Here is a 14,690-nt window from a genome sequence, read left to right as displayed (position 1 = left end):
AAGACACCCCAATACTGGAGAACTATTAATACTGGATGGGGAAACAACTGCTAGTAGCATATAGTAACTGGAGGCCACCTGCAAGTAAAGGAAAAGGTAAACTGGCAAACAAGCAAGAAAATGACAGCTAGAGGGTTGGCTCTGATAGATGGCTCCAGATGCTGGGGTATACTTTGGTGACATGTAAGCTAGGTAGATTTCCTGGCACGCTAACTCCCCACCTTAACACACTAGGCTTTCCTATGGTCAGCCATGGCCCAGATAACACCAGCCCCAGAATGAAGAAGTAAAGTAAGGCAGCAAAAACCATGGGGTGAGAGCTCTGTTCTCCTAATGATGCATCAATGCCATTCTATCCAAGAAACACTCGCTCTCAGGAGTGAGCTAAGCCCGCCGGGCCGCCTCAGAGATGCAGCAGCCATTCCAGTAATGGTCATCAGCGTATCTTGGATTGGTATCTGTAGCAAACAGTTCAGACCTAGAGTCTAGTAAGAGGTGGACAAAACATCTAACCTATATAAAACATGGGGAGAGCCCTGAACGCTTCCAGGGATCAAAGGACAGACTAGCGGTGCCCGACAGACTCACCCCCACAAGATAGCAGATAGATGCCAGCGGCATCACGACCAGAAAGTGTACTTCGAAGCTGTACTTAGAAACTCAGCTTCATTTAGTGGCTCTATCCTACCAGTATGAAGAGGAAGGTCGCAATAATGGTAAATTCTGTACATTGTAGAGGGGTGCTGCTGCTGGCTCCAGTAGCTCAAGGTGCTTCAGTTACAAACGGTTTCTGCTTGTGCAATGTCAATGACCATTTCTATCCAGGCTCTGGGCACCCGACACTTAAGGCACAGCGCCCCCTTTCTTCCTACCATTGGAGATGACTTTGAGTAAACCTAAAACCAGGCACAGCAGAAATCCATGAAAGAAAGAAACTAAAAACAAGAAAAAGTGCATACATTAAGGAAACTGAAGAGTATACGAAATAATGCAAATTACATTAAATCCATAAATCTGTTTAAACACTAAGCAAGTGGTGCTTTTTCACAACAGCCTAATCGAAGCCCTCCACACACACCAGATTTACCGTGGCCTAAGTGTATGAGCCTGAGGATGGCTAACAATGAACTATGGGAAAGCGGTCTGGTGAGCTCAGTGCCACAAATAACCACAGCTGTAGCCACCTTCTCTTGGCCCACCTACAAATCCAAGAACTGGGTGGCAGGAGGTCGGCGGTGTACATTTTCGCTGTTGCAACATTATCAGTGATTTACCATCTTTTCAGGACGTGTGGGCTGACTCGCTTCGCAGGCGTGGGAAGTAAGCATTGTTGCATGCGGCAAGAGGGCATGGCAGATGTGGTGTCTGGTCCCTTCATCCCATCCTGAGCCTTCCGCGACTGTTTGATAACGCACACAAACTAGCACTTGTCACATACCTTCCAGCACAGCAGACAGGAGCCCAGTGCAATCAACCAAAACAACTATTTTATTTAAAATGTCATATTAAAGTATCAAAAGAAACAGTGAGAAGGGTTCCTTCCATTTTCTCAGTGCCGGCACTCTTAATCAGAGGGCCCAAGGTTCACTGTGAACTGCTTGCATGAAATGCTTCACGCGAAGGGACTGTTTACAGTAAGCCATCTTTTGGACACATTTCTGGTATGGTGGCATTCAGCGCAGGCTACGTAAGAAAATTATTGCAACTAGAAAATCTCAGATTGTTTTTTTTAATATGGGGGGGGGGGGGTCGGAGGAGAGGGGTTATAGTGTACCCTATTATTGATTTGTTTACCTTTTGCAGTGGAACTACCACCTCCCACCATCACCTAAAAAGCTCCATTTTAACACTTTGTTTTCTTTGGTTTCCCGTCCTCTCGCCTTCTATATACATAATAACTTGTACATCCTTTCCACAATGCTGGTGCTGTTCATTCAAAGGCCCACACAGCCTCCTCACCACAGTTCAGTATGGTGAACAAATGTCCCTTTCCTACCTTTTCTGCAACAAAAGAGTGTCGCATGAAACCAAGGAATCATTTTTTGGGAGCAGCCATCTTATTTTTTCCTGAATGCCCCATGTGAAGACTTTGAATGTAAGTTTTTGAGAAGCATGTCTTTGCACACACCACACAGGTGTACAGTGGTGTTGTAAAATGGATTTCTAGTAAACTTGCAGCGAGTAGAGTGGCATCTGGTCGAACATATTCCCTATGCGTTCACCGAGCAGAGTCGGAGCCTGTCCTAGAGAAGGCAAACGTTTATGGTGTACGAGAAGGCAACCATGCATTGTGATGTTTTGGACATATGGCACAATGCGTCTGGTTTGCAATGACCTGTGTGAGGATGTAAAGCAGGATGTGCGATGCAACTTTTACAATGCACCTTGCATAGTGCAATCTTTAAGACGTACATTGGCTCCCACCAGCCTCTGGAAGGGACAACATATATTCAGAGCCCATGACATGTGAACGGCATGTAAGCTAGTGGAGCTAGGGTGAAGTACCAACCAGGAGCGGAGTGGATCTGCAGACCACAATGAAGGGGCAGCTTTTTAATGTCGCAGACACCCCCTGAATGCAAGTGAGACGCACCAGGATGGAAGGGACGCTGCTTCCTGGCTGAAAATGGACCATCGTAAGAGGCAGGGAGAAAACACAAGCGCCCAACAGAAGGTATCCCGTAATAGGAGCTTAGGAAAAGAGGGATTATACAACAGGAGGAACGCTCAACATTCTCCTCCGTCTCATGTTACATATGTGGGGATTTCGGCCGGATTATGAGTTTGGAGGACAATTCCATGATATCCTATGGAACATGTAATACAGCAGACGGGATATCCGTCACGTTTGTGAGGAGCATCCTAATCATGTCCATGATGAGCAACATAACTAACTACAATTCCGAGGACATCTTGCTGAAAGAGGCCTGGGAGGGCAGACGTTGCCTAGAGTTACCGTTGACAAAGGTGCTGGTCTTGTGACACAGGAACTGTAGCCTGTATTTGTTATTACAGTACAGACTACTACCACTATCAAATGATTTAAAAAATCATGATAATAACTAAGAGGGCCGATACCAGAGTTACGGTGAACTACAGAAGTTTTAAAAAAAAAATGACAAGCAAAGAAAAACGAGTGATTGCTGTAAGTAGAGAGGTATAAGAGAAAGAAAGGGGAGAAAAGAAAGTCTTGACAAACAGAGAAGCTCTAAAGTGCTGTTCAGAGGAGGCAAACCCTTATATTATCATTTAACAATCAAATTTAAATTCTACAAGGCAGTAGGCTGTTTCCAAAGTGAGTGGGACAATTGAGCATCTGTGGGTAGTGGGACAATCACCCAACCCTGAGAGTCAATGAATGAGTCCTGCGACGGAGGCTTCGGTTGAGAGTATGCCCAATGGAGGCCCAGACACAGTAGAAGAAGAGCCAAGTAAGCGACCAATCCAAGATCATGCACCGGAGGACAGATCCAGTCATTAGAGGACAGATTCAGGCCATAAGAAGAGTCCATGGTATTGAACAACGCTTCTTCCAGGGAGGAGGGTACTACGCAAGAAGTCCCAGCCCTTGAGGAAAATCCATTTACCGAACCAGTTTACCTAAATGTTCTTTGTAGTGCCACAGCTGAGTCACAGTCTGAAAAAGAAGCAAAATATGGTGACAGTAAGTGCTGGCATTCAAAACATCTACAGGTGCAACATGGATCAATGTCAGATATTTAAAAAGCTGTGGGAGGGGAGTGTGTCTGTGAGAGAATGTGTGTGCTGTCTGGTGTGTCTGTGTGTGCAGATCTGTGTGTGTGGTGTGTGAGAGAATATGTGGGTGTGTGTGAATGTACTGCAGATGTGGCATTTACACTTCTTTTATGCACATAGCACAGAGGCATCATCTGTTTTTACTGTTAATAAGAAATACAATGGTTAGCAATAAAACAATGTCATAATATTGTTACCATAAGTACTATCACATTAAAGAGAACAAAATATCCTCAAGCTGTGAAATATTATGGTATCCCCCTTACATTTTGTCACATTTGGTGGAGACTGCTTGGGAGGGCGGATGCAAAAGTAAAATTTTTATACAACCCACTTTGAGAGCTTTTGTGACAAAAAGTTGGAAAAGGTTGAGCAAAACCAAACGCATGAAGGTATGCAAGGCACGATCTCATTCTGTGCCTGTTCAACAAACCGGCGACATTAGGTGCAGATGCAGAACTAAAGAGCTGCCCAGTGCATATCCAGGAATTGTAATCATTCCAGTAATACTGCTCGGGAACAGAAACACAATTCAAAGAAGGGAAACAAGACACTCCATTAGTTGACTTAATTTTCTTTATGGACACGAGCAAACAAACCGACTGACTAATTTAAGAAAAGTCACATGGCGGGCTAAACCGGGCGGACACATTTTTTCTGGCGGTCCTCGCTCACACCCAAAAAAGGGAGATTTAAAAAGTGGCCAGTTTTGTCCTCAAAAGTATTTTGGTAATCAAATACGGTTGACTGTAAGGCTGCGCTTAAATTACCCTCTGCTTGCCATGAATATCGAAGCAAAAGATAATGACACTGTAGCCCCACGCTGTGTGATTGATGAGTGAGCGGGGTCAGCCATGGCAGCTTAGTAGTGTTTGTCCTATGTCCCAGCCTCCAAAGCCACCAGTGGCCCAGTTGCAGCTGTACACACTTCTCGCTGGATTTATATGGCTCAGTGATTGACAGTGGCTTAGACCTTTTGTAAGTATTGTACCCCTCATCTCGGTGTTCTCCTCAGTGCAATGTTCCCTGCGCGTCAGGTGTGCCCAGATGTGGCTCCGTGCTCTTTGCTGTATTTCACTGACGAGGCCTTGGCATTCGGTTTGGGGTTACATGAGTTCCAGTTCAGGGGGGTCTGGCCCGGCAGTGCGGGTGGGCTGTCCCTACTGTAGCCGGAGCAAGGGTGATGCATTTGGTTCGCCTCTACCAGGAGAGGCATGGTGAGTAAAAGAGGACGGACTGGGATGCGGCATGGGCGACAGCCAGTGGCTGAGACTTTTTTGCAAGCATTCTGCATTCATGTTTTTGTGTACGGATTTGGCCTAATTTACAGGCCCCCAAATCAAAACAATTCCTGTATTTGAAAGCCTAAGGTTCTCCTGTGGGTGCTTCACTTATAGTGTGACTTGGTCTGCATACATGGGGACCAACATTGTCCGCAGCAAAAACCTCAGCCCCTTATGAGAATGGTGTTGTTGTAACCTTGCCGCTAAGGGTTCCATCGCAATAGCAAAAACTTTAGGTGAGAGGACACACGCAGCGCACTTGTCCCTCGTCAATGAGAATGGAGCGGAAATTGTGCCATTCAAGTGCAGGCGAGCAACAGGTTATGAATACAATAAACCAATGAGATAAAGAAACCCAGGACTCAGACCGAGGCGCGCCAGCAAAGCAAAAAGGTAAGGGCATTCAAGTGAAGAGAACGCCTTGGTGGCGTCAAGAAACACCACCACAGCAGGCGGGGTCGGGTCTGTCTCCTGCATCACATTGAAAAAAGTACAAAGGTTATGCCGACCTACCAGGGAACGAAACCAGATTGGTTGGGATACACGATGGCTGGCAAGAAAGGCGGCAAGCAAGAACTAATACATTTCACTCAAACTTTATAGTCCTTATTTATGATTGATAGGGGCTGATACGATTCACATTTGCAAGGATCTTTACCTGGTTTCAGGAGGCAAAGCCTCCAGAAGGGATGCTGGAAGGAGTCCCAGCTCCAGGGACTCAGCAAACATTTTAAGCAGATGGGGGGCTAGTCAGGGCGCGTATTCCTTAGAAAAGACCACTCTGAAGCCATCTAATCCCGGCGCCTTATCGCGGGGCAGAGCATGAATCACAAACTATTTCCTCAACAGTAAAGGGCTCATCCAAGAATCACCAATGGCCACCTTCTAGACAAATTAATTGAATTGTGTTGAAATAGGGCATGTAGGCTTCGGGAGCACAGAATGTGCAGAGGTGTAGAGTGAGGAGAAGGAACTAGTCATCGAGCTGCACAGCCTCCATCCCAGTATGGACCTGCGCCTTATCTTAAAACTTGACAGTGTAATCGCAGGCCCATGGTTTTGCACAAGAGATTTCCTAGAGTTTTCCAGCTCTATCGCCCTCCTCACATCTTCTAGCCTGGACTTCCTTTCCTAAATAACGTACTTCCCTTTGCGCTGCCGGGTCATATTCACAGAGTTTAGTTCAAATATCCGCAAGAGTGGAGAGATCACCATTTCTATCATGCTGCCTTTCCAGCTCACTGATCACAGATTCCAGATCAGCAAGGTCCTTACACCACACAAGCAAAACCCTGGCCTCTTTCGCCATGCAAACTTTTCTAATAACAGCCTTAAAAGCTTCCCAGAGTGTGGAGGGGGAATGTACAGATGACTTATTGCACTCAGAGTAGTCAACTATGGCTTCCCTAATCTCTTCCCGGAATACCTGATCCCTTAGAGCTCCAGCAGGGAAATGTCAAGTGAAGGCACACAGGCTGCCTCTGGAGGGGGTAGTACCAAAAGAACTGGGGAGTGATTTGAAAGGCAGGTAGTCATTGCTAAGGATCCATGAGTCAAAGTCCTGCGTAGCTAATCTAATACGCTACTTACCAGTATGCATCTGTTCTTGGCATGTAGGACTGCTGACATTCATATCTGTGCATAGATCGCCGCCTAGTGTTGGGTACGGATGATTTTACATTGTTGTCCTGGAAGAGTCTTCGAAGTATCACGAGATAGGTGGCTCCTCCCCTGGACTACAGTGCGCATGGGCATCGACTCCATCCTCAGATTGTTTTTAGCCATTGTGGCAAAGATGGAGTGTAAGAAACACGTTACTTACCTGTAACAGCAGTTATCCAGTATTGGTGTCTTTCATAGATTCACATGCCTGAATCATTCCCCGTCGTCGAGACGGGAGCCTCCGGTACATAGAAAAGTAATGTCCTATAGACATACATAGAAAAAATAGGCCTAAGGGCCTCACCTTAGTAGCCTATCCTTGTCCTTATGTAAAAAGGACCAAACTCTTAGAGCCAGCCAATCAGCTATCACCTCTCTCTAGAACCTTCCTGACAGGAGCCTCAGTCTCTCAGATTTTCGTAAGCACCAAGCTAGGTAGGCGTAATACAGTTAGAGAGAAACGTGAGTCCTTCCAGGGGAGGCGGGAGGGTTGCATGTGAATCTATGAAAGACACCAATACTGGATAACTGCTGTTACAGGTAAGTAACGCGTTTCTTATCCAGTATTAGGGGTGTCTTTCATAGATTCACATGCCTGAATCAGAGTAGTCAGCAATACATTATGCACATTTCTGATGTAATCATGCTATATAGTCATTTTAGATAATACACATATTACCATGCGACTTTGAAACATTAGCATACATCAATATATCATAACAGCAAGAGATGTGCATACCAGGATGGCGGGATGTTGGAAGGCTCACCTCACTGGAATAGATGGCGAAGCGCCGCCTGGCCCACTGCTGCATCCTTCATAAGTTCAGCATCCAGGCAGTAGTGTCTGGAGAAGGTGTGCGGTGACTTCCACGTCGCCGCTCTACATATGTCCAAAATCGGCACTCCAGCGAACAGCGCTGCTGATGTGGACATCGCTCTGGTGGAATACGCTTTAACATTAGCACTCAAAGGCCGTCCGGCCCTGTCATGGCAGAATGCTATCCCTGAGGAGATCCACCTTGAGATGCTCTGTTTCGTTAGAGGCATACCCATCCTTGGCCTACTGTAGGCCACAAATAGCTGTGATGACTTCCTGAAGCTCTTTGTTTTGTCTATGAAAAACTTTAGACACCTTTTGAGGTCCAAGGAGTGTAGCGTCCTTTCTGCTGCGGTGGTAGGGTTTGCAAAGAAGGAACATAGAACCATCGGTTCATTAAGGTGAAAGTCTGAAGGCACTTTCGGTATGAACTTGGGATTTGTTCCTCAGCACCACCCTGTCCTGTTTGAACTGCATGAAGGGTTCCTGAATGGATAGAGCCTGTAGCTCGCTAACTCTCCTGGCAGATGTTAGAGCGAGCAGCAGAGCAGTCTTCCATGAGATGTACTTGATGGATGCTCGATGAATGGGCTCAAAAGGGTGCTTCATGAGTTGGTTGAGGACTAAATTGAGGTGCCATGTCGGTGGGACCCTTCTAGGTCTTGGAAAGGATCTATATAGTCCCTTTAGGAACCGCTTGATAAGCCTATTGGACCAAAGAGACGGTCCCTTGTAAGTCCTGGTGAATCGTGAAATGGCCGCCAAATGCACCTTTATGGATGCATGCGCCAATCCTGACTGTGCCAAGTGCAGTAGATATGGCAATATCTGTTCGGGTGTGATGGAGTGGTCACAGGCCTTTCTCTAAATACCATATGCAGAATCGTTTCCATTTTAGAGAGTACGTTTTGTTGGTACTGTCCGCTCTTGCTTTTGCCAGCACGTCCCTGCATTCCAGCGGGATGTTTAGATGACAGAACTCTCTGTGCTCAGGAGCCAGGCCGATAACCTGAGCGATTGCAGGTTCGGGTGTTGCACCTGCCCGTTGGACATTGTCAGCAGGTTCGGGTGCTGCTTCAGACGAATCGGTGTCCTGATGGAGAGGCGATGAAGATCCGAGAACCAGTGCTGCCTCGGCCAGAACGGGGCAATTAGGATCAGGGTACAAGGCTCCGCCTTCATCTTCCTGAGAACACTGGGAATCATCGTAATGGTGGAAAAGCGTACACAAATACGCTGAACCAACCGATGGAAAAAGCATTTCCAAGTGACCTTGGTTGGGGACGCCAGCTTGCGTAGTTTGGGCATTTGGCGTTCTCCTTGGTGGCAAACAGGTCGATTCCTGGGACTCCCCATTCTGAGAATATGTGATCCAGCGTACTCTTGTTGAGCTCCCATTCGTGGGAGAGGGATTTCTGTCTGCTTAGGGCGTCCGCAATGGTGTTGTCCTTGCCCAGGACATAGTCCGCCCTGAGCGTGATCCCATGGAGTACAAGCCAGTTCCAGACCTTTTGCGATTCACGTGATAGAGTGAGCGAACGCCTTCCTCCCTGTTTGTTGAGATAGTGCGTCGTGGTGTTGTCCGTTCTGACGAGCACCTGAGAGTTCTGGATGCGTGGTAAAAAGGCTTGTAGTGCCAGATACACAGCCCTCAGTTCCAGAAGATTGATATGGAGTTGTTTCTCCTGATTTGTCCATTTGCCGCTTATTTGGAGGTCCTGGAGGACAGCTCCCCAGCCTTCCAGGGATGCATCCGTGGTGATCACCAGAGGTGCTGCTGGAAGTAGGAATGGCAGTCCTATAGACAAATTCTTGTGATTTTTCCACCATTCCAGACTCTTGGATATTTGTGGTGTTATCTTCACAATGTCCTCGAAAGAACCTGTACTCTGTGTCCATTGGTTCGTGAGGGCTTCTTGCAATGGGCGCATCCTGAATCTGCAGTGAGGGATGCGGAGTATACAAGAAGACATCATTCCTAGGAGTGATTTGTAGGTTCGAACTCTTAGGGACTTCTTTGATGCCACAGCCGTGGCCAGAGATATTATTTTGTTTTTCCTTTCCTTTGAAGGAAATGCCCTTGCGCATTCCGTGTTCAAGGTCGCCCCGAGGAAGGTGATGTTTCTTGTTGGGGTCATGCAGGATTTCTCGTGATTGAGAGTCAATCCTAGCTGCTGAAAGAGATTGGTGCAGGCGTTGGAGGATTCGGTCGCGCCTGCAGCTGAAGGTGCCCTTACCAGCCAGTCGTCGAGGTAGGGGAAGACTTGGTGACCCATTTGACGCAGGAAAGCTGCCACAGGTGAAAGGCACTTGGTGCGGATTTGAGGCCAAACGGTAGGCCTATGAATTGGTAATGCTGTCCTGCCACCTCGAATCTCAGGAATTTTCTGTGCCCCATGAGGATCGGGATGTGGTAGTATGCATCCTGGAGATCCAAAGATGTCATAAAATCTCCTTTTTCCAGTATGCCTAGTATTTCTTGGATCGTCACCATCCTGAACGACTGACTCTTCAGGAAAGAGTTGAGTGCCCTGAGGTCTAGTATGGGCCTCCAATTTTTCTCCTTCTTGCGTATAAGAAAGAAGCGGGAATAGAATCCTTTCCCTCTTAGAGACGATGGAACTCGCTCGATCGCTCCTTTCTTCAACATCGCAGATATTTCCTGGAGCAGCAGGCGTAGATGTTTGTGCGGAAGCCTGCGGGGAGGGGTTGCAGGTGGGATGGTGGTGAATTCCAGGGAATGGCCAAATCTTATTAATTGAAGTACCCACCGATCTGTGGTGATGAGATGCCAATTGTCTAGGAAATGGGTCAATTTTCCTCCAATCTTTAATGAGGGATATAGTTGCTGGACTGGCTGGAGTAATTGGTCACTGGCATCCGCCAGTGCTCTTCTTCTGGTTTTTGCCCCTGAAGTTTGACCTCCCATAAGAAGTCCGACGACCTTGTTGCTGCTTCTGTTGGTACTGGGATTTAGTCTGGTAGGAATACGAGGACCTATTTTGATAGGATCCCCTGTAGGAGGACTGGCCCCTGGATTTGTTGCCTCGAAAGGACTGGTTCCTTGCCTGCAAAGTACCAAGAGCTCTAGCAGTATCAGTGCCTTTCTTGATCGCTTGGAGCGCCTCGTCATCTTGTCCCCGAAAAGGTTTTGGCCGTCGAAGGGCATGTCCAGCACCTTCGTCTGCAACTCTTGTCTGAATGATGTTGCCTTAAGCCATCCCTGACGGCACAGGACTGCTGCCCCAGCTAGTTGTCGAAAGCCCGTCATGGCTACATCTATGGCACAATCAATGATCTCAGCTGCCGAGGTTTGACCCTCCGTAAGCAGTGCTTTGACCTCCTCCTGAACTGTGTCTGGCAGTTCTGCTAAATATGGGACTACATCTTCCCAAAGCTGGCGGTTATAACGCCCCAACAGGGCTATGGAGTTGGCCACCTTGATGGTCATGGCCGATGTCGTTGTAAACCTTTTACCGATTGTGTCCAACTTCCTGCCTTCCTTGTCCGGTGGGGCTGAAAGAGGAGAGGAAGGGTTGCGAGAATTCTTTTGGGCCGCCTGGGTTACGACCGAATCCGGTTTCGGGTGCCCATTAAGGCAAGCTGGCGCTGTGGTTGGAGCCTTGTATTTTTTATCCAGGCGCGGAACAACCGCAGGTACAGAGGCCGGCGTCAGCTTCAGTTTCTTTCCCTGGTCCCAGAGAAATTCTATTATTGGGATAGACTTCGTTGTCTTCTTTGTTTGCTCCTTGAAGTCATTTAAGAAGCACACGGTCTCACTTGATTCCATCACCATATGAAATCGCTTCGCTGCTCTTTCCACTATTCTATGGAAACCGCCAATGTCCACTGGCGGTGAATCTGCCTGGCGCGGTTGGGGTGAAGCTGGGGAAGATGCCACATACTCTACCTCCTCTTCGTGATCCGTCTGGACTTCTTGGACTTCCCCCTCTTCCATTTCTTCAGCCTCCTCATCTGATGATTCTATCACCTGAGGTGGCACTTTCTCATGGCGGACCGGAGTAGTTGGCCGTGTCTGTTTTGGGGCTGCCGCTGGTGTATTTGTAGCAGGCGTCGCGCCCCCTGTCTCAGTTGGCGGTGTTTCCGGGAAACGCTGTTTGTAGTCCTGGATAAGGTATTTAAGGTCATTTACAATTGAAGCGGGAAGGCATACCATCGGGGTGACCTCTGTGCGAACATGAGCTTGGAAAGAGTGTTAGTGGTAGCTCATCTCATCCTGTTCTTCATCCGTGCTCTGACATTTCACGTCAAGGTATGAAAGGGAAGTAGCCTGATCCAGGAGTTGTTCTTCAGAGTCCTCACTCTGGAGAATGTCCGTAGGCAAATGACTTTGCACCTTACTTGGTGACGTTGTTTCTGGTGTAATCTGCTTCTTGGACAGTTTGCCAGACACAGAACCCTTTGCAGGAGCCCCTGCCGTCGTCTCTGGTGTTGTCGACAGTGGCAGGGTCAAAGACGACGTTTCTATCAGCTTGGATTTCTTCCACGGCTCAGTAATGACCAATTCCGACGACGATTCCCCCGTCGACGGTACCCTCGTCGACGGCATGACCTTCGTCGACGGTGCCTCCGTAGACTATTTTCTTCGTCGACGATGCGCTCGTCAACGCTTCATTCCTCGTCGACGGTGATTTGGTAGTCTTCGTCGTCGACGTCTTAGTCGTCAACACTCCAGTCGACGGGGGGCTCTTCATCGACGATGTCGTCGTCGACGGGGCAATCTTCGCCGTCGACGAGGTTTTGGACGTTGACGACGGTTTCAGCAGTATCATAGATGGGATAGGTTTACCTGCTGACAACGATGGAGTGGTCGTCGATGAGAAAACCGACGACGCTGTCGTCGTCGACAGTCGTCGTCGCTGTGGAGACGTAAACTGGCGCCACAACTCTTTTTTGCGCCGAGGATGTCGCAAGTTTGCTGGACGACTGCGTAGGCTTCTTAAAAGCCTGAGAATCCTTTACAGACACTGAAGATTTTGTCGATCTTGCCTCTGAAGACTTCTTTTGTGCCTTCATAGGAGGAGTGTCTGAGGGGCCAGGGGACGCCACCCTTGGCCTCTTCAGGGAGACTTCTGAGGTCATTGAAAAGCTTCCCTCTGAGGATTCCACATTTTCCCTCTCTTTAAGCCTGTCCAGCCAGATGAGCAGGCGACCTTCTCTGTCCCTCAAGGTCTTGTTAGGGAAAGACCTACATATCTTACAGTCTTTAGGTACATGGTCAGGATAAAGGCAATATAAGCATAGGGCATGCTTGTCTTCAACATGTAGCCTTTTCTTCCCACATGAAGAGCAGGCCCTGAAAAGGGCTTTCTTCTGGGATTCAGACATGCCGGAATTTTGAAGAAATAAATCACTTACTGCAGTGATAAGTGGCTTGAAGTAATCCTGTTCAAGATTTTGAAGAAATAACTCACTTTTAAAAGTGAACAAGTTGGTTTTGAAGAGATCCTGAGGAGAACTCAGGCTGGAGACTCCCTAGCACAACGTGCAGTAGAAAATCTGAGAGACTGAGGCTCCTGTCAGGAAGGTTCTAGAGGGAGGTGATAGCTGATTGGCTGGCTCTAAGAGTTTGGTCCTTTTTACATAAGGACAAGGATAGGCTACTAAGGTGAGGCCCTTAGGCCTATTTTCTCTATGTATGTCTATAGGACATTACTTTTTTATGTACCAGAGGCTCCCGTCTCGACGACGGGGAATGATTCAGGCATCTGAATCTATGAAAGACACCCCTAATACTGGATAACACCGTGAGTGATGACCATGCTAGAAGTATTTGTGAGTGCTGCAGCCGCTACAGGTGCCGGGGAGGAGGGCGGGCGATATGAATGTCAGCAGCCCTACATGCCAAGAACAGATGCATACTGGTAAGTAGCATATTCGGTTCGAGGCATGTGGGCTGCTGAATTCATATCTGTGCATAGGATATATAGCAGTCCCTCCATTAGCGGCGGCCGCCTGCGCCAGCTGCAGCAGTTTGGAAAAATGTTTTTAGAACAGCCTGCCCTACAGCTGCCTGCTGTTCGGAGAGCACATCTACACAGTAGTGTTTCGTAAACGTGTGTGTGGTAGACCATGTGGCTGCTCTAAATATGTCTAAGGGAATATTTCCAAGGAAAGCCATGGAGGCCCCCAAATTCCGGGTGGAGTGGGCCCGCGGGGGAATCGTTAGAGTGCGCTTGGCTTTTTGATAGCGGATCTGAATACACTTAAAGATCCGCCTGGCTATACCAGCCTTGGAAATGGGGTTGCATTTGTGTTGTGGCGTAAAGGCAACAAATAGTGGTTTCGTCTTCCGAAAATCTTTGGTCCTATCAATGTAGTACATCAAGGCTCTTTTGACGTCAAGCGTGTGGAGCATTCTCTCCACAACTGACTCAGGATTTTGGAAGAACACAGGTAGTTCTATAGTCTGGTTGATATGGAACTGTGAAACCACCTTAGGAAGGAACTTCGGGTTAGTGCGAAGCACCACCCTGTTGGAATGAATTTGTATGAATGGCTCTTGGATAGTTAGTGCCCGGAGTTCACTAACTCGTCGTAGCGACGTAATCGCTATCAGGAAAGCCACTTTCCATGTCAAGAACTGAATCTCGCATGAATGCAGTGGCTCGAAAGGTGGACCCATCAGTCTCGTTAGGACCACATTTAGGTTCCATTAGGGAGCTGGTGGGGTCCGTGGAGGAATGACTCGTTTGAGCCCCTCCAGAAAGGCTTTGATGGCAGGCACTCTGAAAAGGGAGAGGTGCTGCCTGTTTTGGAGATAAGCCGCCATTGCGAATAAATGTATACGAATGGAAGCATAGGCCAGATTATATTTGTATAGATGTAAGAGATAACAAATGATGTTTTGAATAGATGCGTCTAGCGGGTTGAGGTTGTGGTCTGCACAATAAATGACAAACCGCTTCCATTTCGCCGCATAGCATGCTCTGGTGGTGGGCTTCCTTACCTCCCTGATTATGTCCATACAGTCAGGAGGTAAGTTGAGGTAGCCAAACTCTAAGACCTCAGGAGCCAGATCGCCAGGTTGAGCTGTTGCGGATCTGGATGCTGAATGTCGCCATGGCTCTGCGTCAAAAGCCTGGGTGTGAGGCGCAGCCTTTGATGCGGTACCACGGATAGTTCCAGAAACGTGGTGTACCATGGTTGGC

At 47.8% G+C, this 14,690-nt stretch overlaps 1 protein-coding gene across 1 annotated transcript in view; it reads right to left on the bottom strand.

The window, feature by feature from the left end:
- Positions 1 to 1,467: 1,467 nt before the first annotated feature.
- The window catches only part of LOC147725676 (uncharacterized), a 225,664-nt gene continuing 212,441 nt past the window's right edge, over positions 1,468 to 14,690 (bottom strand). Inside the window, exon 13 of the mRNA XM_086964348.1 lies at positions 1,468 to 3,637. Coding sequence (XP_086820474.1) covers positions 3,584 to 3,637 — 54 coding nt within the window. The 3' untranslated portion in view covers positions 1,468 to 3,583. The remainder of the gene's footprint in view (positions 3,638 to 14,690) is intronic.

The sequence above is a fragment of the Lissotriton vulgaris genome, chromosome 3_2 (genome assembly GCF_964263255.1).
Source record: "Lissotriton vulgaris chromosome 3_2, aLisVul1.2, whole genome shotgun sequence".
NCBI classification, from domain to species: domain Eukaryota; kingdom Metazoa; phylum Chordata; class Amphibia; order Caudata; family Salamandridae; genus Lissotriton; species Lissotriton vulgaris.
This window is presented reverse-complemented; position numbering and strand designations above follow the sequence as displayed.